This window comes from Schistocerca americana, chromosome 9, assembly GCF_021461395.2.
Source record: "Schistocerca americana isolate TAMUIC-IGC-003095 chromosome 9, iqSchAmer2.1, whole genome shotgun sequence".
NCBI classification, from domain to species: domain Eukaryota; kingdom Metazoa; phylum Arthropoda; class Insecta; order Orthoptera; family Acrididae; genus Schistocerca; species Schistocerca americana.
In genome coordinates, this window is record NC_060127.1 from 127,642,573 (window position 1) to 127,668,130 (window position 25,558).

The window sequence follows — 25,558 nt, forward strand, 5'->3', positions numbered from 1 at the left end:
ATAGGAATATCAACAGTATAGGGAAGATAGATTGTTACTTACCGTAAAGAAGACATGTTAAGTTGCAGACAGGCACAGTTAAGTATACATAGTTTTCGGCTATAGCCTTCATCAGCAAAAGAGAAGCAAAGAAACACACACTATTCATACACACAAGCAAGCATACCTCACACACAGACGACCACCAGCTCTGGTTGCTCAGGCCAATGGCCTTCTGGCCTGAGCTGCCGGAGTTGGTGGTCATGCGTGTATGAATGTGTGTGTGTGTGTGTGTGTGTGTGTGTGTGTGTGTGTGTCTTTCTCTCTTGCTGCTGAAGGCTGTGGTGTGGCCAGAAGCTTTATGTAAGTTTTAGTTGTGCTGTGTTCAACTAAATGTCTTCTTTATGATAAGTAGCAATCTATCTTTCCTACTGTGCTGTGCAGAAATTTCAGTAGAGATGAGGTATGACTTGAGGATAAGCCTGAGGTGTTACTGAGTGGGGTCTCTGATTGGACCCATATTCCAAGTGCTTGGGAGCGGGTATGTCATAAGGATGAAGTAAGTATAGTGTAGATTAGGTGGGTGGTGGAATAACACATTAGGAGGAATGTGAAGGATTTTGGGTAGGATGTCCCTCATTTCTGGGCATGATGATAAGTAGGCAACAGCCTGGTGGAGGGCAGGTAAAGTGACAGCAAAAATGCTGCAAGTGAGCATACCTGGGTGCAAATCATGGACGAAGCAACTCATTGGCAGGAGGAAGAGGGGCGGGATTTTGGACGCACCTCTGTCACTGGCTGTGGACAGGGCGGCAGGTCAAAGGGAGGGGAGGGGAAGAGAGAAGAGCACTACACCAGTCCATCAGTCCAGCTGATGATGGAAATGGTGGTTTGTTTTGCCAGTTAGACACTGACATTCAGCCATCCACCCGTGAGCAGTTGTGTCATGAATTGCGCTGGGAGAAGGTGAAGAATCACATAAAAAAATCTGATTTAATTCAATTTTGCAGCTGAAGCTTTTTAAACATTACTTCCTTCCAACCAATCGTTTTGTTCATTGTAGAAAAATAATATAAGTATGTGGATGAATTAATGAAAAGCCTGTATGTTCGTCTGTTGTTTGTTAGATAATGATTTTTTATGTGAAATTTGATGGCTTCAACTTTCTACTTTTAAAGTTCCAGTCCGTTTTTGTTATTTCCGTGTACTTGTACTGCCAAATGTTGGGGGTGTTTTTGCAGTGCCAGAGGAGAACATGGCCCACCCACGGCACGGCACACAGGTTCTGCAGGGAGAGATGAGGGCTGCACTGCTGGACGGTGACTCCAACAACTACGACATGGAGCGCGGGTACACACGCCACGCCATCTCAGAGTCTGCCAGTGACCACGGCATTGTCATAAAGCTGGGCACCCAGGCCCTCCTCAACAGCATTCGCATGCTTCTTTGGGACCGTGACCTCAGGTATGGATTTTTGTAGCCCAAGTTCAAAATCTGAGACAAATTGTATGAAATATAGTGTGTTTTGAAAAGATACCTCCAGTTTCAGAATATTGTATCTTCTACGTGAATGAAACTGTCTGGAGATTAAAAGTATGTGCCTTGAACTTCGAACCTTTGCTCGAGCCATCAGAGTACAACTCTCAACTCGCTGTCACAGCTTTACTTCCATCAGCACCTCTTCTCCTACCTTCTGAGCTTCAGAGAAGTTTCCTTGCATACATTGGTGGAAATTACTCTCTTGGAAGTTAGAAGGAGAGGTACCACTGGAAGTAATGCTGTGAGGAAGGGTTGTGAATTGAGCTCAGGTAGGTCTGTTGATAGAACACTTGCCCACAAAAGGCAAAGGCCGCAGATTCAAGTCTTGGTCTAGCATTAATTTGCGGGGAAGTTTCAAATCTGCACACACTTCACTGCAGAGTGGGAATTTATCTGGAAATGTGTGTCTAAACATTGAAATTTTACCTTACATACCAGACTACAAGCCAGTGGCTGTTTCCCTGTTGCAGCTTGTCTGTGCATTACCGAAGTGTGTTGAATTGAAGTGGCAGTAGCAAAGAAACAGGAGGTATTTTACAGTATCTGTTTAACATACACAATGTAGTTAATTACTGTACAACTTTTACAAATGTGCAGCATGATTTTTGTTGAGTATGGGATTGCATCTGCTAGAGCGGAAGAGTTATACGAATTACACATTGTACCATTTCACCTACGAGATCACCCAATCTCACAGTTTTGACCCTCTTTTACTTTTTTTTTTTTTTTTTTTTTTTTTTTTTTTTTGGGGGGGGGGGGGGGACTTTGCACTTGCACTGTGAATGACTCTGCCTATGTGCCTTCTCTTCCAACAACTTTATGTGAACTATGGTGCTGCATACCAACAGTGGTTAATGCAGTAACTCCAGACATATTCCCAAAACTAGAGGGTGAGTTTGACTCCTCATCCTCCTCTCCCGAAAGATTTCTTATTACGCAGGTCTTCACAGAGCATCTTCCAATCTTCTCATTTTTCCTACATGCTGTTGTTCAGCATTTCTTTCCAGTGTAGTCCTCTTTGATTCAAACTGTTTTTCGCATGTTCTCAGCCTGATGTTCGTGGTCTGCCAGTTGGTCGAGTTCTGTTGTTCGCTCCAAAGCTCTTCCTGGTAATGTTTCTGTTAATGTGGCCAAACCATTTCAGCCTATTACCCTCCCTAGTTTCTTTTATGGGAGTGATATGACGAGTGTAATATTTTTTCGTTTCTTATCTCGTACATTCTTGACCTGTCAATGATAGCTCATAGAAACCTTATCTGTGTTGCTTGTATTTTGATCCATATGCCAAAATTTGTACATCATATGATTTGTATGTTGTGGTCTAAGTTGTGCCAGGTATTTTCCAATTCCTATTTCTGTCAGAGTTACTAATAAAATTTTGAGCAGTTTTCTATTTTCTCAGAAATTCCTTACTTTGATAGCTTAATTTACGATGTTGTGTATGATGTAATTGAAGAGCATAGGTGAGAGCACAGTTCCTTCTGGAAGCCCCCTATCTGTTCTAAATTGTTCCACTTTTTTGCCCAGTATTACCACACTGTTCAGCCATTTTTTTATACATTTCTTCTTCAGAGTTGTATTCCTCAGCACAGTTCCATTTTAGTCAGACATTGCCATATTTCTCCCCTTCTTACAGTCTCGTAAATCTTTTTTATATTTATAAACACAACTATGATGATTCCAAAGTCACATTTCTTTTCTGCTACCTATCTTCCTGTAAATATAGCATCTGCAGTTTATCTTCAAGCCGAAATCCTTTTTGTTCTTGCCTTTGTTGTTGCTTGTCCCTCAGTTCATGTAGAATTGCCTTTTTTAAAATACTTGTGCAAAGAGACGGTTATGGTATTCCTCTGTAGTACTCACTATCCCTTTTTACCTGTCTTGACTGCACATGGGATTAAGGCTCCTAAAAAGACTACCTGCCATGCGTATTTCAATGTACGTTTGAGGAATTCCTAATTTGAGGAAATTCTGCAGCATTTCTGGGGTGCTTCAAAATCAAAGAGAGGCATTAAAGGTTAGTACAGCGAGTGGAGCTGGACAATCGTGTAAACCATTCTTCAACAGTTTCACTGCTGCAGACGTAAATATATGCTAATTGTTTCAGTGCTCCAGATGTATATATACTATTTGCTATAAAAAAATACTTACAGCAGTTCCCTGCCACAGTCGTATAGTTACGTATAACGCTGACAATCGGGCTAGCAAGTCGGATGTAATTGTTGCGCAAGTATGCAGTTTAATTGTTGGAATACTGGGAAATACCTTAACGACTATTGAATGCTGAATTCTCTTTCTGCTGAGTTCATTCGTATCGCTATATTATCTAGTTTGTGTGCGGCTGTTTCCGCGTTACCGAATAACATGATGTGACGTTAGCGTCCATTTAGAGATGATGAGGTGCTGAGTATTCTAAACCAAAGTGACAATGAGGACATCATTATGCCCAATCCAGTTGTTATGGGTAAACAGATAATGACAATGACGAGCTGGTAGATAAATCTGTCACCACAAATATAAAAAAATATTTGTGGACCAAAATACGTTGAACCAGTAAATGCAGATCCAGATTTTGATGTTATCGTCAATTCTTTCTCCGATTCCAAAGAAGAGCCTGAGCGTATGCCTGAAAAATCTCCTAAGATACACAAAACAGTTGATTTTAGAGGGAAAGACTCTGATTTGGACCGTAAAGTGTATAATTTCGAAAACAATGGTCCCAGTTGCAAAATCGTCAAATTAGATTATTTATGTACTGTATACGACTACTTCCAAGTTTTTTTTTAGCCAAGAAATTGTTAGCTACATAGCTGAGCAATGTAATTTATATTATGAACACCTTTGCAATGATGCCAGTGAAAAATCAATACTGCGACTTTGCAAAGACAAACAGTGATGAAGTTTACTGTTTCCTTGCTGTAAATTTTCTGATGGCTCAAGTGAGAAAAAATGAAATACCAGTTATTGGACCAATGATCAGTTACTGTCTACTCCATTGTTTGCAGAAATCATGCCGAGAGAGAAATATCTTCTGTTACTTAGAATGTTACATTTTGCTAATAATAGTAAGGACCCTGGAGATGACAAAATCTGGAAATTATATCGAATTGTGGATCACTTAAGAAAAGTATTTCCAGGTGCTTTCTATCCTTTTAAAAATTTGTGCATTGACGAAAGTTTAGTTCTCTTCAAAGGTCGTGTCTTCTTCAAGCAGTACATTCCTTCCAAACGCCACAGATTTGGTGTAAAATTTTTTGTGTTATGTGATTGTGAAACAGGTTATATTCTTGACTTTATTATTTATGTGGGTGCAGCAACAGACGTAAAAAAAGAAACTGACTTTGGTGTAAATGTTGGAATACCTGGAAGCATTGTCCTCACTTTACTTGAACGTTACCTTGGTAAAGGTCACACATTGTGTGTTGACAATTGGTACACTAGCCCAACGTTATTTTCTTATTTGCATGACAGAGTGATTAATGCCTGTGGAGCTGTGAGAACAAACCACAAAGGCATGCCTGCTGCAAGATCGAGTTTGTCAACAGGTAAACTTCTTGCTCTGAAGTGGCAGGACAAGCGGGAAGTGAGGATGCTTTCAACTCGTCATACAAGCTAAATTACAGTGACTGACAAAATTGACAGAACCATGAATGAACCAGAAACAAAACCAGCTTGCTTCGTAAGCTACACTGAAAATATGGGGGCCGTCGACAGGAGCGACATGATGCTAAGTTCAGTAGAATGTGTACGAAAAACTGTAAAATGGTATAAAAAAGTATTTTTTCACTTGGTGGATCTGTCTCTGCTCAATACGTGTGCATTATATAAAACTCAAACAGGTCGAAATATTTCAGTATCTGATTTTCAACAGAAACTTATCAAGGAGATCCTAGAGATTCACAACCAACTGCAAACAGAGGGACATCGTGGAAGGATATCGGCTGATGGTGACAATCCCTTATGCCTAACCGAGCACCACTTTATCTCTCTAATCCTGGGAACTTCAAAGAAGAAGGCCGCCCAGAGAAGGTGTATTGTATGTGCAAAACATGATAAACGAAGTGACACAAGATACTTTTGTTTAAGATGTAATGTGCCTTTGTTTGAATTTTTGTTTAGAGAGATATCACACTTTGAAGTATTACTAATGTAATATGTTTTGTATTTGTTTCTCCTAGTAAAGTACCTTTTTTGAACAAAATAACTTTCTGAACAAAGATTTAAAAAAAAAAAAGAAACAATTTACACGGACAATACTGGATTTTGTGTCTCATTTTTATCTCAATAATACCGGTAGACTGCTACAGTCACATATATATACGCACCGGGTGAAAATAACGCGCACAGGGCAGGAGCCGCTGAGAATAAATGCGCAGTGAAAGGGTTAAAACATGGAGACCATTAACTTGCACGTGGACACACTAATCTCTGTATAAAAATGTAATTGACAATGGTAGTATGAGGAATGATTGTAGCATACACAATTACAAGAAATTAAAGAGACGCTTGCCCAGTTCATGGGCAGAATTATTGTCCTGGAGAGCCACAGCAACTGTTAATGATGTATAACTGATTATTTACACTGCAGCACCAAAGAAACTGGTATGGGTAGGCGTATTCAAATACAGAGATATGTAAACAGGCAGAAGATGGCGCTGCGGTTGGCAACGCCTGTATAAGACAACAAGGTGACTGGCACAGTTGTTAGATTGGTTACTGCTGCTACAATGGCAGGTGTTATCAAGATTTAAGTGAGTTTGAACGCGGTGTTATAGTCGAAGTCCGAGCAATGGGACACAGCATCTCGGAGGTAGCGATGAACTGGGGATTTTTCCATAAGACTATTCCACGACTGCACTGTGAATATCAGGAATCTGGTAAAACATCAAACCTCAGACATTGCTGCAGCCAGAAAAAGATCCTGCAAGAATGGGACCAACGATGACTGAATACAATCGTTCAACATGACAGAATTGCAACCTTCTCGGAAATTGCTGTGGGTTTCAATACTGGGCCATCAATAAGGGCCAGCGTGTGAACTGTTCAATGAGACATCATTAGTATGGGCTTTTGGAGCTGAAGGCTCACTCGTGTACCTTTGATGACTGCACGACACGAAGCTTTACGGCTCGCCTGGGCCTGTCAACGCAGACACTAAACTGTTGATGACTGAAAACATGTTGCCTGGTCAGATGAATCTTAAACATGTTGCCTGGTCAGATGAATCTCATTTCAAATTGTATCGAGCTGATGGACGTGTATGGGTATGGAGACAACCGCATGAATCCATGGATCCTGCGTGTCAGCAGGGGCCTGTTCCAGCTAGTGGAGGTTCTTAATGGTGTGGGGCGTGTGCAGTTGGAGTGATATGGGACCCCTGATACGTGTAGATACGACTGACAGGTGTCAAGTACATTAACATCCTGTCTGATCGCCTGCATCCATTCATGTCCATTGTGCATTCTGACGGACTTGGGCAATTTCAGCAGGACTATGCAGCACTCAACACGTCCAGAATTGTTACAGAGTGGCTCCAGGAACACTCTTCTGAGTTTAGACACTTCCGCTGGCCACCAAACTCCCTAGACATGAACATTATTGTGTATATCTCGGATGCCTGTTCAGAAGAGATCTCCACCCCCTTGTACTTTCACGTATTTATGGACAGCCCTGCAGGATTCGTGATGTCAATTCCCTCCAACACTACTTCAGACATTAGTTGAGTCAATGCCATACATATTGTGGCATGTTTGAATTGTTGCGGGAGCCAGCATCATACAAGGCAGGTGTACCAGTATCTTTGGCTCTTCAGTATATTACAGCCACAGCCTCTAAATGCCATCTCCAGATCTTCACGGGTTTATTACACTATTGAAGGTATTTTAAATCTGTCTTTCCAACCACAAGAAAATTCTTGTCACAAAATGCATTTCATTTTATTGAAATAAAACACCATTGATAGTGGCATTCTGTGCTTGGTTTGGTGACATTTTATGCCTTTCTTTCGCTCACATCAGGAAATGCCGTCTGCTCACATGTTTTTGAAGTAGCCCTTTGATTGGTGATGTTGATTCTGGCCTAATTCCTCATTGCTTTGCAGAACTATGCATTTTATGAGGTGAAGCACAACAGAATGTTGCACCTATACTGTTTTACAAGGCACAAAGTAGTTTCATTTTGTATGTCTGTCTCAATTTTGCAACGTCCTTCATCCAATTTTTCGCATACTGTTTTGCTTCAGTCATCTGTGTCATACAGATCTTCTTCTGTTTGCCTGGGGTAAATCCAGGTAGACAAATAGTATTAATTATGTAAATGAAAGTTCTGTACAGGGTAGGAGAAAGCAGGGTCATTTCATATCAATTGAACCAGTTTGAGAATATGTTCCAGCTCATAGTCTTGGATCTGGCTGATATTTAGCACACCAATGCTACCATGGGTGGAAACCTCATATATGAAGTATTAGATTCCCCTAAGAATTAGTTCCAGACTTGCAGCTTGCGAAAGAAGGTGGTGTGAATTTGCAAACCCAATACACATTTGGCAGTCAATCTCCAGAGCCAACTTTAGGGCTTAATAACTTTGGAACTATTCCTCAGAGTCCAGTGAAATTTTTACCACTAAGTAACAACTATTTAGGGCACACACACAATATGTGAAAGCACCAACAACATGTTTCTGAGGGAAAATAAAAAATGACAATGTGATTAAAAATGTGACTTGTGAAAAAATACATATTGTAGGTGCCCACCATCATAGTTGTGTTTATAAATGACAAATATAATCCGCTCGGGTAGAGGATAATACTTTTTCTAGTACGCCTGATATTTCAGTGTTGTAGCATGAAAGGGACAAGTGATATTAAAGGCCAAATTTCATACACTGCATGAGTAGACCACAATGCAACGTCACAACATTTTGACATGTTATTCCAAGGCATTCATGTACAATGAAAACTGACAGATGTATGTGGTGGTTTCATTTCTTTTAATATGATTTAGCAATTCAGAGAGATGATACCGACAGCTATGGTCTCCCTTATCTGATGAGATTCAGTTCATGTTTCACTCATAGCTGCAGCAAGTGTTGGAAATCATTTGGCAACTGAAAGTTAAACAATGTATGTGTTCAGGAGCAAGATGAACCGTTGCCTGGCAGGAAGAAGAAAGGAGACAAGTGAGCGTCACAGGTTGCTCATGCTTTCAAGGTTCTAGTTCAGGCTGGTCGCACTGAGGGCACGAGAAGTACAGTTTCGTGAAACGCCGGTGTTTATCATCATATGGAAGTCTTTCTGGATAAGTTTTCTTTCCTACAAGGAAGTTGTTTTGACCAATTTTGGATCGATAAGAAGACAGTGAGGTGTAGCCTTTGAGAAGTTGATATAAAATCAGTATTGAAAGTGAATCAGTGCACAGGACTTACTGTGAAACCCTGCACAGGATTTAATATGAAATGAGGACAAAAAAATGTGTGTGACACTGCTAAAAAGTGAAGGATATTCTGTTAATGTACATGTTAGTGATGATGAGTATCAGCCACCTTCAGCCACAGTGGCTGAGCAGTTAATTCTTCAGTGACTGCTCTCGGTATGTCTTCCATGAAGACATAGAGAATTGGGAAAAGGAAACTCAAAATGACACACTAATGGTGGAAGAGGAAGAACTATCTGTTCCAAAGGAACAAAAATCATACCAGAAATGCTACAATCTGGACAAAATGTTGCACAATTTGAAAGAAAAATGTGTGGTATCCACACACCAGAGAAAAGTAGCTATTCTTGCTCTTGTACCGTCCATTCTATTGAGCATACTGCAAAGGAATTCAGTGTTTCTATGTATATAGTAAAGCAAACCAGGAAAGTTAAAGCAACCCAAGGAGTCCTTCCAGAACTTTGACTGGCTCAGGGTAAACAATTGAGTTGAAAAATAAAGGTGCTAATATCAAAGTTTTACAAAAATGGTGATTACAGCAGAATAATGCCGGGCAAGAATGAATATGTTATGGTAAAAATGGGAAAGGTATGTGTGCAGATGTGAAATGAGGCTGTTGCCATGTAACATTTCTTAAATATGTGTAGAATTTGAGCAAAAGTATCCTAATGCCAAAGTGAGTTTATCATCTTTTTCCAGTCTTCAGCCAAAATGGTAAGTGCAAGGAGCACACACAATATCTGTTTATGTGGAACCCATCAAAATGCTAAGTTGATGTTTACTGCTATAAAGGATTCTGGTCTGGATTACGAAGATGAAAAGAAACCACTAGTTGTGGCATTACTTCCTGCCAATGTATGATGCACAGGTGTGAAAAGTGTGCAGATGAGGCAAAGTAACACATGAATAATAAACTGTGTGATGAGTTCATTATGGGTGATTTTAAATTTACTAATTATAAACAATGAACACAAACGGAATGCACATCTCTTGGAACAAAGCTCAGTACAGTGGAAGAGTTTGTTGTACTGTGTTGTGAAAAAACAAACTGACCACAGCAACAGTGCAATCTGCGTATCTCCAATTCCGTAAGGATCATTTGAAATAAGAAGAAATTTTAGTAATACTGGACTTCCCTGAAAATTATGCATCAATAGTGCAAGATGCTAATCAAGGATGCCATTGGGACAACAGCCTAGTAACTCGTCAACAACTTGCAATTTATGCTCTCTGTAATGGCATATGTTAAAAGCAAGCATACGTGCTGCAAAATACTTCAGTGATGGGGCAGCTAGTTACATGATTTTCAGATTTATGCAGTATGGAATTTTTTCACAAGAAGTCATGGCAAAAACGTGTGCGACAGGATTGGCGCTACCATTAAGCGCAGGGCATTACAAGCTAGTCTGCAGCACCCTACAGAAGACCGCATCCTGACACCTCTTCATTTAATTACCTGGGGACAGAAAAATACTTGTGGCATACGATCATTTTATGTTTTGAAAGATGAGGTGACATCTGTTGAAGATAGTCTAAAAGGCAGACTGAACATGTTAAAATTATTGCAGGCACCAGGAGCCAACATCAATTTTATCTGGTGGACTCTGACAATGTGCAGATGAACAGTCTGTCTGGTTATAATTATAGGTTCATGCACAAAATACGTCTTCACACTGTCTGGTCCTGGGTTCAGAAATATTAGTGGCAACATACAACCAGGTTGCTATGTTGTTGTTTATGACGACAAATGTTACTTACGATGTGTCGCAGAGTGCTGCGATGCTGAAGGTGATGTGTTAATGAACTTCATGGCACCAGCAAGATCATTTCACTGGGCCACATTTGAGAGATGTTTTGGATTTCTTTGGACTATACTCTTACGACAGTTAAAGTTTCTACAATTGTGTCGGGAGGATGGTACAATTTGCCACTCGATGTGCATGAGTACAGTAGATACAGCATAGGAAAACTTCTGCTCCAAGCACAAGCAACTGGTTTCTGGCAGTTAATATGCATTAAATGTTAGTGAGAGGTTGTGTTAATCTATCTATAAGTTGTTGCTTAGTAATTAAACAGTGGGGGAGGAGAGAAGAGGAGGCAGAAGAGTTTAAGATCAGTGGTCACATCACTAAATAAAGCTATCAGATTTTGTTGTACACAAATGCCGTGCAATAACATGATGAAACTTTCAGACATTTTACATTACAGTCTATTTATGCAGTGTGTGAAATTTGGTGTGGATATCACTTGTCCCTTTTGTGCTGCAACACTTTGAAAATACACATTTTCCACTGATTTTTAAATTTTTTGTGTTTTCCTGTGCGTGTAACTCAGTATGTGTGAAAGAGCTGGACATGATTTGTTGTGTGTGTGTTTAGCCCACATAAGGGTTACTATGAGGGTTGTCCAGAAAGTAGCGTACCACATTTTTTTCTCAGCCAGAAACAATGCTGTGAATGCGAAACATTACGTATGTATTATTTGAATTTTCCTGAGTGAGTGCGCCAAGTTTCCATCATGTGAATTTCTCACTGCAGAGAAAGGAACTATGGGGAATATCCACAAACACTTCTGCAAAGTCTATGGAGCAACTGCTGATGACAGAAGTACAGTTAGTCGCTGGGCACAGAGGGTGAGGTCATCAGAAGGCACTTCGGCAGAGCTCCATGAATTTCAGTGTTTGGGGAGACCATCCACGGCTGTCACACATGACATGTTGCAGCGAGCTGCTGATGTCATTTGTCATTAAAGGATGCTATTTGCGGAAGACATTTTGAGGATGAGGTGATACACACAGTGAAACACTGGCTCCGTCACCAGACAAGAATTGGTATTAATACAGCATACACGCCCTTGTTTGGTACTGGACGAAAGCCAGTGAATGGGATGGAGATTACATAGGAAAATAGGGTGTGTAGTTTTCATTATGCGCTTTACCATTACACAGAAAAAAGTAGCTCTGTCAATGACTATTATGCAAATCTGTTACTATAGTTTAATTTTTTTTCCACAAGTTTAAAACCAAGTTTGGTTTAACCTACAGTGGTACTTAAAAGTGGAGTGTGTGCGCGCGCACCCACCCACACACACACACACACACACACACACAAACACACACACAAAAGTTAAATTTTTAATGACATTTTTATTTTTCATTATGAAAATGATGGTGTTCTGAGACTCTGAGTGTTCCCTAAGTGGAGGGCAACTAGGTGTTAAAAATTCGAGTGGACTGTGAGGAACAGTTCCTAAATCATAAAGCCCTGAGGCTGGCTGTGAAGATTTGATTGCCAAATGTGTATTTAATTTTACGGATTGCAACACCTAGCAAGCTATAATTCTGGAACTAATTCTCAGGTGAATCTAATACTTCGTAAATAAGAGTTCCATACATTGTAGCATTGGTGTGCTACATTTCAGCCAAATCTGAGACACTGAGCTGGAGCCCCTGGTTAAATTGACGTGGAATGAACTAGCGAATTGCGTATTTGAATTTGGTACCCTGAAGTAATGGTTGTTTCTGTATATGATTTGTGGTACATACAGCTAATTAAAATAAACTAGTGTTATTTGCTGCACTAACATAAAAAAAAGTTCGACTACACAAACAGCGAGACAGAATTAAGTTGTTGTACAAATACCTAGGTGTAAGTGGATCACACAGAATCCACTTCGTGTGATGGGTCTGTTTAATTGAGTTCTGAATGATCTGGTCCTCTTCTGCAACTGCCTACATGTTTTTCCTGTTTCTATCTTCTGATGAAAGTACCTGTTAATCTTCAAACGCCCCCCAGGGGGTCCACAACTCTTTTTGTGGATACATGCATAGCGAGCACGGGACCCCGAGCTAATGTGGCCTTCCTTCCTTTCCGGGCTGCATACCTTCCCTTTCCGCATCCTTCCCCATCCCCCATATTCGCCCCCCCCCCTCACCTCCGCCTGTTTCCTTCCCTTTCTCCCCCTCTGGGAGTATGTTTTGTGCCTATGTCCAGAGACGGACACTCGAAACTGTAACAAATTCTTTGCTTTCTCCGGTTGCAAGTCTTCGTCCTTCCCTTGTCCTTCTCTTTTCCTTACCTCTTCTCTTTGCCCTTTTCTCCGCTGCGGCGTTTGAGACCTCTCTCCTTTCCTTACCCTTCCTCTTTTTTCCTCCCTGTGCATGTCTGAAGGCCGACCCACGCATTTACATGCGTAGCCGGTGACGGGGTAACGCGTAATTCCCCGCCCCAGGTAGACAGGTAGGATACATACGTACCCCCTGGTAACGGCCAGGCCCAGGGAGGGGTGATTACCTGAGCTGATACCTTCCAAAAGTGCCGATTGGTCCCTCCGCCCGTTTGTCGGGAGGTGTGAAATGAGGTGTGAACAATCACCTAAGGTGTGGCCCCAACAAGGAAGGAGCGCGCCATCAGAGACGCTGGTAATCATGGGGGATACTTTCGCAATGGTTTCCTCATCTTCTACTATGTCAGCTCACAAGCGTAAGTTCAATGAGTCTCAGCCACAGACAGTCCTTCCATCGTTGCCACAGTTCCTTGTTGTTTCTCGGTCTGACGAAGGTCACGACTTCTCCACGGTCAACCCTTTCATTTTCAGAAAGGTGTTGACGCAATTGCAGGTCCTGTAAAGTCTTGTTCCAGATTACAAAATGGCACCTTGTTGTTAGAAGCAGTCAGTGCCCTCCAGGCACAAAAATTGCTGCGTCCTTCACTGCTACACACCTTCCCTGTCCGGGTGGAACCGCACCATACTATAAATTCATCACGTGGGGTCGTTTATACACGCTCCCTCGATGGATTGTCCAATGAGGAAATTGAACACTACCTGTCTGACCAGGGCGTAACGGCTGTTCATAGAGTCAAGAAAAGGGTTGACACGAACATCATTCCAACTCGTACTGTCTTCTTGACATTTGACAAAGTTCAACTCCCATCGAAAATCAAAGCAGGCTATGAGATAATTTCCGTTCGCCCTTACATCCCAAACCCTACGCGCTGCTATCGGTGTCAGCGGTTCAATCACACCAGCCAGTCCTGTTCCCATCCGGCCAAATGTGTTAAGTGTGGCAAGGATGCCCATGAGGGTGCTTGTCCACCTCCATCCCCTCGTTGCATCAACTGTATGGGTGACCACGCTGCTTCTTCTCGAGATTGCCCCATTTTTAAAGACGAAAAGCTCATTCAGGAAATCAGAGTGAAGGAAAAGGTGTCGACCTTTGCTGCTCGAAAATTATTCACCAGTCGACAGCCCACCGTGCCTCAGACAAGAAAATACAGCACTGTCCTTGCCTCTCCTCGGCCAACAAAGGAGGCAACCACGCAGACTTGTGACCTTACCTTTAGTTCCACGGTCGTCAGATCGGCCAGCGCAAAGATCGCCCGTTCAACCTCCCCACTTTCGCCTGCCCACTCTATGGCTCACCCTTCAGCGGGTTCTGCTAAATCTCGAGCCCAAAAGTCAGACACCAAGACTTCGAAAAAAGAGCATACTCGTGAAGATTTTTTACGTACCCCATCTTCACAACCATCGGTTCCTCCTTCATCTAAACATCATGTTTCCAAGAAGGCTAGTAAGAAACCCAGTTCATCTCCTTCTCCGCCAAGGCGTGTCTCATCTATAGCACCACTTGGCGGTAATCGCCCTCGGCCGTCTTCTGTGTCGCCGAGGCGCACTGCTGGCGGCCGATCAACCGGCCGATTGCTGGTGGCAGGAGCTGCTCCTGACCAACCTATGGATCAGGATCTTCTGCCTTCGGCTGAATGCCATTCCATGCTGTCGGTCGCAAGCTCTGAGCAGTCGTTGAGTTGACAGCGACCTTGGTCACATTCCTCCATTTTCTGTTCACCCTATGTCCATTGTCCACTGGAATATCTGCGGCCTTCGAGCCAATCAGGATGAATTGTCAATCCTCTTACGATCCTACTCGCCGGTCATCTTCTGTCATGACCGCTTTGTTCTCCCCCATTTTCAGTCCGTCCGATTTGATCTCCCCTCTGTTGAAGGCACTCCAGCACATGGAGGACCCATGATTCTTCTCCATGATACTCTCCATTATCACCCAATCCCCTTAAACACTTCCTTCCAAGCTGTCGCTGTCCGTCTTTCCCTTTCTGGATATACCTTTTCTCTTTGTACTGTATACATTCCATCGTCCATACCAATGGCACGAGCTGATCTCCTTCATCTTCTTTGTCAGCTTCCACCCCCCCTATTTGCTGGTTGGGGACTTCAATACCCACCACCCACTTTGGGGATCTCCACATCCTTGTCCGCGTGGCTCACTATTGCTAGACGTCTTCCACCAAGCGGATCTAGTTTGCCTCAACACTGGGGCCCTACATTCTTGTCTGCCTCCACGACATATTTCTCTCATTTGGACCTTTCGGTCGGTACTGTTCCGCTAGCTCGGCGCTTTGAATGGTTCGCCCTTGATGATACACACTCAAGTGACCACTTTCCATGTGTCCTTAGACTGCAGCCTCAACAGCCATATATGCGCCCGCGACTTGGAAGTTTGGCGAAGCCGATTGGACACTTTTTTCGTCTCTAGCGACATTCGATGACCGTCACTTTCCTAGCGTCGACGATGAGGTCACACATATTACAGACGTTAGTCTTACAGCTGTGGACCGTTCAATACCACGCACCTTCGCATTGCCCCGGCGCCCCCACAGTTCCTTGGTGGAATGCGGCATGCCGTGACGCAATACGTGAGCAGCGACGTGCTCTTCGGGTTTTCCGCCACCATCCTACTTCGGACAACTGTATCCGCTATAAGCAGTTCTGAGCGCGATGCCGTCACGTCATCTGCGATAGCAAGAAGGAAAGCTGGAAATTCTTTACTAGCTCATTTAACACCTTCACTCCCTCCTCGGGAAGTTTGGAGTCGGATTCGACGGTTCTCAGGCGCGCCCAGTTTCTCCCCAGTCTCTGGGCTCACTGTCGCGGATGATACATTAGTGGACCCCGTCGCAATTTCAAACTCATTGGGTCAACACTTTGCTGAGATTTCGAGCTCTTCAAATTACCCGCCAGCGTTTCTCCCGAAGAAACATGCAGCGGAAGTGCGACCTCTTGCTTTCTCCTCTCAAAATCGCGAAAGCTAAAATTCTGTTTTCTCCATGCAGGAACTCCAACATGCACTCTCTTCTTCTCGCTCCTCCGCCCCAGGACCAGATGGTATCCACATCCCAATTTTGTTGCTTTTATCATACCATAGTCTGCGTTACCTCCTTCGGCTTTATAATTGAATTTGGACCGATAGTACTTTTCCCAGACGATGGCGGGAAGCTATCGTCGTTCCTGTTCCGAAACCTGGAAAGGAAAAACATCTCCCCTCTAGCTATCGCCCCATTTCTCTCACGAGTAGTGTACGTAAGGTTTTGGAGCATATGGTGAATTGCCGTTTAGATTGGTGGCTGGAGTCCTGCAGTCTTTTAACACCTGCTCAATGTGGTTTCCGAAAGCATCGTTCTGCAGTTGACCATCTTGTTGCTCTCTCCACTTATATCGTGAACAATTTTCTTCAGAAACGCCAAACAGTAGCAATATTTTTTGATCTGGAGAGAGCATACCATACCTGTTGGAGGACAGGCATCCTCCGCACACTGTTCTCTTGGGGCTTTCGAGGTCGGCTGCCCCTTTTTCTTCACGAATTTATGGCAGAGCGCACATTTAGAGTGCGGGTGAACACCACTCTCTCCCGTACTTTCTCCCAAGAAAACGGGGTACCCCAGGGCTCCGTGCTGAGTGTTGTACTGTTTGCCATTGCCATAAATCCGATTATGGATTGTCTCCTTCCTGATGTCTCGGGCTCCCTCTTTGTGAACGATTTTGCGATCTACTACAGCTCTCAACGGACCAGCCTTCTTGAACGACGTCTTCAAGGCTGTCTCGATCGCCTCCACTCTTGAAGCATCGAAACCGGCTTCCGTTCTTCTCCCAGAAAGACCGTTTGTGTTAATTTTTGGCGACGTAAGGAGTTTCTTCCACCCTCCTTACATCTAGGACCTGTCAACCTCCTGTTTTCGGATGTCGCTAAATTCTAGGGTCTTATGTTTGACAGAAAACTGTGCTGGTCCTCTCACGTTTCCTATCTTTCGGCTCGCTGTCTACGATCCCTCAACACCCTCCGTGTCCTGAATGGAACCTCCTGGGGAGCGGACCAAGTGGTCCTTCTCCGCCTCTATCGCACCTTAGTGCGCTCGAAATTGGACTATGGAAGCATAGTTTACTCCTCTGCTCGGCCGTCTATTCTTCGGCGTCTCTACTCTATCCACCACTGTGGATTACGTTTAGTGTCTGGAGCTTTTTACACCAACCCTGTGGAAAGCCTCTATGCTGAGACTGCTGAACCTCCGCTGTCCAATCGGCGAGCTGTCCTTCTGAGTCGTTATGCTAGCCATCTGTCTTCCATGCCTGCTAATCCAGCCCATGACATTTTTTTCGACGCCTCCTTGGATGTAGGGTATGCCGGCCGCCCTTCCTCCCTACTACCACCGGGAGTCCGCTTCCGTCAACTGCGCCATTCTCTTTCCTTCCGCTTTCCTAAAACCTTCTTGACAACTTGGGGCACAGCACTGCCTTGGCTCAGTCCCCGGATCTGCCTGCTCCGTGACCTCTGTCATTTCCCCAAGGATGGTACCCCTTCACTTGTTTATCGTTGGGCATTTGCTGCTCTATGTGCACAAATGAAGGAAGCCACATTTATTTACACTGATGGCTCGAAAACATCGTTAGGTGTAGGGAGTGCCTATACCGTTGGCGACACCCCAAATCGATTTCGGCTTCCCGACCAGTGTTCGGTTTATACTGCGGAGCTTTACGCTGTTCTCCAGGCTGTCCACTACATCCGTCGCCATCAGCGGATACAGTATGTTATCTGTTCAGATTCTCTCAGCTCTCTCCTCAGTCTCCAAGCTCTGTACCCTATCCACCCTCTGGTCCACCGGATTCAGGACTGCCTGCACTTGCTCCATTTGGGGGGCATCTCTGTGGCGTTCCTCTGGCTCACAGGACACGTTGGTATCTGTGGCAATGAGGCGGCCGATATAGCGGCCAAGGCTGCAGTCTCTCTTCTTCGGCCAGCTATTCGATCGATTCTCTTCGGCGATCTACGGAGCGTTTTATGTCGTCGTGTTGTTCTTTTATGGCACGCGCATTGGTCGACACTTCCCCATAATAAATTGCGGGACGTGAAAGCTCTTCCCTGTGCTTGGACCTCTTCCTCCCGAACGCGTCGTCAGGAGGAGGTAATTTTAACTAGACTCCGGATAGGGCACTGTCTTTTTAGCCATCGACATCTTTTAAGCAGCGATCCTCCCCCACTCTGTCCCCACTGCTCTCAGCTGTGGACGGTAAGACACCTTTTAATTGAGTGCCCCTATTGTACTCCGTTGCGCGCCCGTCTACAGCTGTCGCCTGATATATCGTCCATTTTAGCAGATGACACTCGCTCGGCCGATCGCGTTCTCGAGTTCATTAGTGCCAGTGAGATGACGTCAGTCATTTGAAGCTCTTTTTGGGGACAACCAACCCCTTTCTGTAGTGGATTTTTAAGCTTTCCTCCTGTTTTTAGTTTCTCCAATTTTTTGAGTTTCGTTCCCATTGCTGCTGCCTTCCATTTTCGTTTTTTACCGTTTCCTAAGTCACAGACCGGGCGCTAATGACCATAGCAGTTTTGTGCCCTAAAAAACCAAAACAAACAAAAAAAACAAAAAAAATCTTCAAACATGTGTGTGTGTGTGTGTGTGTGTGTGTGTGTGTGTGTGTGTGTGTGAATTTTGTTATACTAGTAGTTTCTGTGGCACATCATAACTTTAGTTTCTGCTATTGCGTTAACAACATTGTTCACACTTCACTTTTAAGTACTACCTCCAGAGTGCACTGTAGGTTAAGCCAAACTTGGTATTGCTTTTTAAACTTGTGGAAAAAAAAAAAAAAAAAAAAAAAACTATAGTAACAGATTTGCATAATAGTCATTGCCAGAATTACTTTTTTCTGTGTAATGGTAAGTAAAATTTTGTGCTTGAGTTGTAGAAATTATTGTCCCTAATGTAACCATTCTGCCTATTGCAGGTCCTACTCATACTACATTGAAGTATCCATGGATCAGCTGGACTGGGTCCGTGTAATTGACCACACCCGCTACTACTGCCGCTCCTGGCAATGGCTGTACTTCGAGCCGCGAGTGGTGCGATACATCAGGGTCGTGGGAACCAACAATACTGTCAACAAGGTGTTCCACGTAGTGAGCTTTGAGGCAATGTATACCGCATCCATGCCACCACTTCTGGATGGACTTGTTGGTGAGTTGAACAGATACGTGCTGCAGTACTTTGATCATATGGCAATCGTCCTAAGCAGTGGTTATTGTATCATTACAATTTACTTTAATAAGTCTGTGAACAGTTAGTGTTTGTATCTTTTTATTGTTGTTGCATTACTGCAATCTACATCTGAATGTGCTTACTGTATTTGTCGCTTTCTCCCTCTGCATTTTTTACCCCCTGCACTTCCTTCCATTACAAAAGTACTATTCCTTGGCAGCTCAGGATGTATTCTATCAATCTAGCCCATCCTTTAGTCCTTTTCTGCAATCTCTCTTCTCTCATCTGTTAGAGTCACTGCCTTGACGACCAAGTTTCACTTTGATGAAAGGTTGTATGCCAAAATCCTCCAATTCTTTCACTGCGCACTGCTGTGTACAGATTGAATAGAATGTGGATTTGCTACAGTACTATTCCACTCCTTTCTCAACGATTGCCCCCTGTGTGACACAACTGCAGTCTAGTTCCTGTACAAGCGCCGGCCGGAGTGGCCGTGCGGTTCTAGGCGCTACAGTCTGGAGCCGAGCGACCGCTACAGTCGCAGGTTCGAATCCTGCCTCGGGCATGGATATGTGTGATGTCTTTAGGTTAGTTAGGTTTAATTAGTTCTAAGTTCTAGGCGACTGATGACCTCAGAAGTTAAGTTGCATAGTGCTCAGAGCCATTTGAACTTGTACAAGCTGCAGATAACTTTCACTCTCCGTGTTTTATTCCTTTCACTCTCCGTGTTTTATTCCTAATAACCTCAGAATTAGTAATAGTGTAGTCAAGTCAGTATTGTCAAATGTTTTAGAGAAAACTAGGAATGCTACGTTGGTTTGTGCTTCTGCAACCTGTCTTTTAAGGTAAGTTACGGGGACAATTGGTATAGCGCATGTTCTTACATTTCTCTGGAACCCCATACTGATCACTCCCCAGGTTGGCTCCTACCAGTTATTCCATTCTTCTGTAGATAATTTGTGTTGAAATTTCTGTCTCTGTTGTGTTAAGCTGATGGTGAAAAATACACCCATCAGCACTTACCTTTTTTGGTATTGGAATTATTATTTTCTTCTTGAAATCTAAGGTGACATATACGAGGGTTGGAACTTAAATAGTGGCAACAATTTATTTACAGCTTGTATAAAGTAGATAAGTGTTTCAAAGTTTTACTGACCTTCAAAGTAGTTACCAGCATTATGTATAACCCGTTGCCAACGATGTGGAAGTTGTAGGATACTCTTAGCAGTGCCAGTGGTGTTGACAGTTCAGGTGGCATGGTCTATCGCCTGACGAATTTGTAGCAATTTTGAAGCGAATGTTGTGAAGTGTTTCCTTCAGTTTATGAGTAGAGTTGAACTTAAGAGGGCTTAAGTCAGGGGAGTGCAGTAGATAGTATAGCACTTAGCTGCCCCATCGGTCAAACAAATCAGTAACAGCTTGCACTGTATGTGCTTGAGCATTGTCCTGCAAAATGATGGTCAGGTCCTGCAGAAAGTGTCATCACTTCTGTCTCTATGCTGTTCAGTTTAGGAACACAACCTATGACCAGCTTGGAGACACACGTTTATCTACAATATCCAAATAAATGGTGATCAGTCGTACACTTGTGGGGGTGGGGAGGGGGAGGGGGGGAGGGTGTTTGACTATCATAGGTGCAAATAAAATGGGTAAATAGAGGATAATGAGACAAGGAAATAATCCTATTAAATATAGGTCCAGAAACCAATGGTTTCCCCAATACGATACTCACAAGTACAGTCATGCCAGTGTTTATTTCAAAACAATACGAGCGAGGTGTAAATTACAGAGTGATAAGTCAGCTTCATTTGATTTTTTTTTGTGATTATGGATACCTAAGTACTAGTACATAACATTTCAACCTTAGGAGTATGTCATGACTCATCAGTATTGTAGCCTCCCAGGTCCTCCATCTTGAATCCATTGGATATTAAAAGCTTTGGTTATATTTCATCCCTGCTGATAGTGTCAATGAACTGAGAGAACACATTGCGATCATTGTCAGTGCCTCTGGGATTTTTGAACATGTAAGGTCATTGATGAGGAGGTGAATCCTGCCTTCATGTAAATGGTAACCATGTGGAATACCTGTTTAATGTGTTTGTTCTCTAGTACATATCTGTAATTCTGGATCCTCTCAGACTTTCTTCATGTACGGAGGCATAATATGTCATGTTGGGGAAACCATACGTATTTGTACCCTTGATTATTAGGATTATTTGCTTGTTTAATTATCCCCTTACATGTCCCTTTCATTTGCATCTATAATTGATAAAAAAAACCTGTATAATGACCTTTCTTGTAATGCAACAGGTCAGTAGGTGACCTAGACTTCAATGAATGAAACATAATTTAAAAAGTGGCAATAATACAGTGTTTTTACTCTGTGAATGTTCAGTTGTAGATTGCTATTGAGGAAATTACTCATTGCGTAACACAGTGACTATATAAGCCCATGACTCTGTGGCAACTATCTAAATGCATGTTTCTCGGTAATTCCTCGTCGTTGACTGACTAAAATAGTGACTGCACTCTTTGAATGCTGGAGGCAGACTGACTCTGGCATTGGCTACAACACCTATTTAAAGACATGTAATAACATTTTTACAAATTGCCTTAATACAAACTTATCACATTTTAAATATTGGCATAAAAGTAGGATTGACCCTTACGTGTGTGTGTGTGTGTGTGTGTGTGTGTGTGTGTGTGTGTGTGTGTGTGTGTGTGTGTGTGTGTTTTAGAGAATGAAGATTTTTACAGAGTGACTTTATTGGGCTGTATGAAAAAAAGTAAATTAGTTACAAACTATGGCACGCAGACACTTCATTAAACATGTAAATGTCACTATAGATACTCAGTTTAAGTTACGGCATGTTCAATATGCCTACCATCATTGGCGATGATGTGGCGCAAATGAATAGCAGAAATTCTGCATGACCGGCTGAAGTGTCGGAGCAGCGATGTTTTCAATGACATCCTGAATGGCTTTTTTCAGCTTGGCAATTGTTTTTGGAGTTATTTCTGTACATTATAATTTATTCCCACAAAAAGAAGACACCTGTTCAGAATCGGAGAATATGGTGGCCAATTGAGGACATTGCACACCAGTCAGTCACTCATTGAGGGTGAAGAGGCTTTTCTATCACGAAATGCGTAATATCATTCCCCCAAATGCACCAATTTTGCATATTGACAAACCCATCCAAAGGGAAGTGGGCTTCATCACTAAACCAAACCGTGCATGCGGATACTGATGCTCATAATGCCCCGTGGCCAGCTGTGCAGTTTGAAGGTCCTATCACAAACCATACAGAACGTATGATTATTTTATTTCACGTAGTTGTCATCCTGTATTACATGTAGCTTAATTTTGGGTGTTCGCTTTCATCACTGGGGTTTATCAAAGTTCAGCAAGAATTTTGTGTAAACTCAATTACTAATTGAATCGTTTCTTTAACTTGTTGAAATCATACATTTCTGGTAGAAAAAAGAACCAGGGTTCCAATACAAGGACACTGGATTTTCGAAATTGCGATTGGTGTATCATGGCCAATCTATTGACCTGGGAAGTGGTCTCTGAGAAAATCCCAGATGTCAGCCGGTAGTGGAGTGGTGCACCATCTTGCATGAAGTAAGCATTTTGTTCTTTGGCATCCTCGTCTACCTGTTGTATCAAAAATTGTTGTAACACATCCAGATACACTATCCCGTTAATGGTTCTCTCACTGAAAAAAAGGGCTGTACACTTTGTTCGTTGTCAGTGTACAAAAAGGTCAGTTTAGGGATATCAGGAACATGTTGCAATGTTTGATGTGGATTTTCACTGCCCCAAATCCTATAGTTACGTATGTTAACCTTGCCACTTAAGTGAAAAGTCGACTTGTCAGAAAAGATGATTTTGTCCAAGAAATGTTCCTCATGTAATCAATTTAACATGCCCGTGCAGAAATCCTTGTGAGCAATTTTATTGGTGTCTTTTATTGCTTGTACAATTGTCAATCCATATGGTGTCAAATGCAAACTGTTTCTCAACACATGCCAAACAGTCGTATGTTGGGTTTGCAGGTCATGAGATGCACACCGGGTCGATTTTGCAGGGCTGTTGACAAAACTTGCTATACGACGATGTCACATGTGCTTTGACGACCTGATAGTTTCTCACTGAGCACCCCATTTTTCAAAACATTTATGCCACTCGTAAATTGTAGGCCTACTAGGAAGTTTTTTAGCATACTCGGTACGGAAATTACAGTGAACTGTTGTTACTGCTTTGATTCTTCAGACGAAAACGCACAGCTAACATGCTCCGGTCCAGTGAAAACAGCCATCTTTAACACAACTGCCGCTAGTGCTCCTTACGGTGCGATTTGGCACTAGCGAGCTACACGAGACAGAACTTGATGTATTTCCCAACAAATTGATACTACAATCACATCTGTAGATACTATGATTTATATGAATTTTCAAAGTTGTAAAAGTCCTTTTTCAAACACTCTGTGTTTTAGTTTTTGTAATAGGCATAAAAATGGAGCAGGTCTTTATTTATTTAAAACTGTCATTAATAAGTAAGAGAAGTTTTCTGTATAATTTTACAAAAGTCCTGTTTGATTGCGCATACAGTAAAATAATACACACATTCATTATATATCAGTACATTGGCCATATATCTGTACATTAACCCCTATATACCCAAATATTTACAAGTTACTGGCTTGCTTACTGATGACCGCTCATAACAAAACTACTGCTATGTGAGTACAGCCATGGGTAACAGCCAGCACTGGATAATAAGACTCTGGAAAATTGCAGCTTGAAGAAGCAGAATATTTCATTTATGTGTTGTATATTTATTATGTATGTAAAAGAGAGTAGAAAGAGAGAAACGTTTTATGTTAAGATTGCTATTATAGCAAGTGGAGTTATTCTTCCTGGCTGTGTTCCAATGGGAGGAAAACAAGTCAGGTGAGTGGGATAGGGACGTGACAGTAGTGAGCTTGTTATGACTGCAGGCATTGGAAGTTTTGTGCAGCACACAATGCACAATGACATGGAGGAGTAGATAGAGAGGGGGGCATGGAATGGAGGAGTAGTGTGAGTATGAGTATGGGGAGGAGTGTACATAGATGGAGGAGGAGTAACATTACGGTTACAGGGCAGGGGTGTTGAGATCAGTGTGGGCAGGGGGCTAGTGGAGATTGAGGCCAGGAAGATTACGGGATCAGAGGATGTGTTGCAAGGACAACTCCCATCTTTGTACTTCAGAGAAACTGCTATTGGAGAGGGAAGGATCCAGATGGCACGGGGTGTGAAGCAGGCACTGAAACAGGACATGCTGTGCTTAGCAGCACGTTCTGTCACTGAGTGGTCAACTCTGCTTTCAGCAGCGCCATGGCAGTAGCCATTCATTCAGGTGGACAGGTGGTTGGTGGTCATGCCCACGTAATACGCTGTAAAGGAATTGCTGAAGAACTGGTATACGATGAGACGGCATCCCACCTCTACTAGCGTAGGATAAGCACGTGACAGGACTGGGGTAAGATGTGCTGTATGGGACAGGTCTTGCACTTGGGTCTGCTACAGGTGTGTGACCCATGTGGAAAGGGGTTGAGAGTAGAGGTGGTTCTTCGTAAAAGTGCATGCAATTGAACTCTACTTTTCCAGTGCAGTTAGCTGGCTAACCACCATCTCAGAAATCATGACATTGTGAAAAAACAATGAAATATTTGGGGCAACCAAGATTTTAAGAAACCTAACCAGAACCACCTAAATCTTGACATGGGGAGGGGGAGGCCAAATATGTGTGGCAACCAAGTTTATAAGTTCAGGAGATTGTCATTGGCAAACTTGTAGCGTCACCTGATTGTCTATCTCTTACACTACCTGTGTGTGTGTGTGTGTGTGTGTGTGTGTGTGTGTGTGTGTGTGTGTGTTTTCTTCCAGCAAGCTCTTATTGTTATTCAGATCTTTTACTTCTCTTCTTTGCAGCTCCAAAAGAGAATGTGGCAACCATAGAAAAGAGCGCATCGGTAATCGAAGGTGTGAGTCGGAGTCGCAATGCCCTCCTGAACGGGGACACGAGGACATATGACTGGGACTCAGGCTACACCTGTCACCAGCTGGGCAGCGGTGCCATAGTTGTCCAACTCGGTCAGCCCTACATGATTTCGTCTATGAGGTTCGTGTCTTGTGTAATTTGTGCATTTTGAAAAGCAAAACATGATTGGTAGTAATCTGAATAGAACAGCAAACTTCTGAATAATCGCTATGCATTTCTGCAGCTTC

General features: G+C 42.8%; 1 protein-coding gene across 1 annotated transcript in view; it reads left to right on the forward strand.

The window, feature by feature from the left end:
- Positions 1–25,558, forward strand: part of LOC124550881 (BTB/POZ domain-containing protein 9) — a 132,197-nt gene that overhangs the window by 76,943 nt on the left and 29,696 nt on the right. The window contains exons 6-8 of the mRNA XM_047125640.1: positions 1,221–1,443; positions 19,026–19,255; positions 25,262–25,451. Of these exons, the coding sequence (XP_046981596.1) occupies positions 1,221–1,443; positions 19,026–19,255; positions 25,262–25,451 (643 nt within the window). The remainder of the gene's footprint in view (positions 1–1,220; positions 1,444–19,025; positions 19,256–25,261; positions 25,452–25,558) is intronic.